At 38.3% G+C, this 736-nt stretch overlaps 1 protein-coding gene across 1 annotated transcript; it reads right to left on the bottom strand.

Annotated features, from left to right (window-relative positions):
• Positions 1-377: 377 nt before the first annotated feature.
• Positions 378-679, bottom strand: SARC_17851 (hypothetical protein; the record flags this gene model as incomplete). Its single annotated transcript, XM_014288062.1, has 1 exon — positions 378-679. Exon 1 carries the CDS (start codon positions 603-605, stop codon positions 378-380), a length of 228 nt encoding a protein of 75 aa, XP_014143537.1. The 5' UTR covers positions 606-679.
• Positions 680-736: the final 57 nt, after the last annotated feature.

The raw sequence follows: 736 nt of genomic DNA, 5'->3' as shown, positions 1-736 counted from the left end.
GTATATATTCCTATATACAAATTTATATATGTATATATATATAAATATACATTTATATATAAATATAAATATTTATATATGTATGTATATATGTATGTATATATATATGTATATATAGATAAATAAATATATATATATATATATAAATATATACATATGTGCATATATATATATGTATATATATATGTATAATACACATATATTTATATATATATATATATTATAAAATTATATTTAAACACCCTTTTATTCATTTATCTTAAATTCGTAATAACTACGAATTGTTATACAATATAGTTTGCGAGGGAAACTCCAGGAGTCACGCTTACGCTAGCGGCGGCCGCAATCATCTCAGGCTCCGCTTTCTCCTGTGTCCTTTATACACCCGTGGTCACATCCGGGGTCTTCTCCGGCGTCTCTGGGGTAGGTACCACCTTTTCTTTTCTACTTTCAGCCACAGCCGCCTTCGACCTGACAGCTTCCGTCTCGGCACGTGCGACCTTCTGCTTTGATGACTCAACAACCTGTGCAGCTTCTTCCACAGCCTTCTCTGCGATCGCCTGCTGCTCCTTCGCGAAGGCAATCGCCGCGGCTTTATCATCCATAGCCTTAGTCGTATCAGCTTCAGCCGCCTTCACACGATCCTGGGCTTCGAGCACCAGCTGTTGGGACTGCTTCTCCGACTTCACGGCCAGCTCATGCTCTTGTTGTGCCTTTGCAAGCACTTCTTCCTTGG

The sequence above is a fragment of the Sphaeroforma arctica genome (assembly GCF_001186125.1).
Source record: "Sphaeroforma arctica JP610 unplaced genomic scaffold supercont1.12424, whole genome shotgun sequence".
Classification (NCBI taxonomy): Eukaryota; class Ichthyosporea; order Ichthyophonida; genus Sphaeroforma; species Sphaeroforma arctica.
The sequence above is the reverse complement of the archived record's forward strand: the minus strand, read 5'-3'. Positions and strand labels throughout refer to the sequence as shown.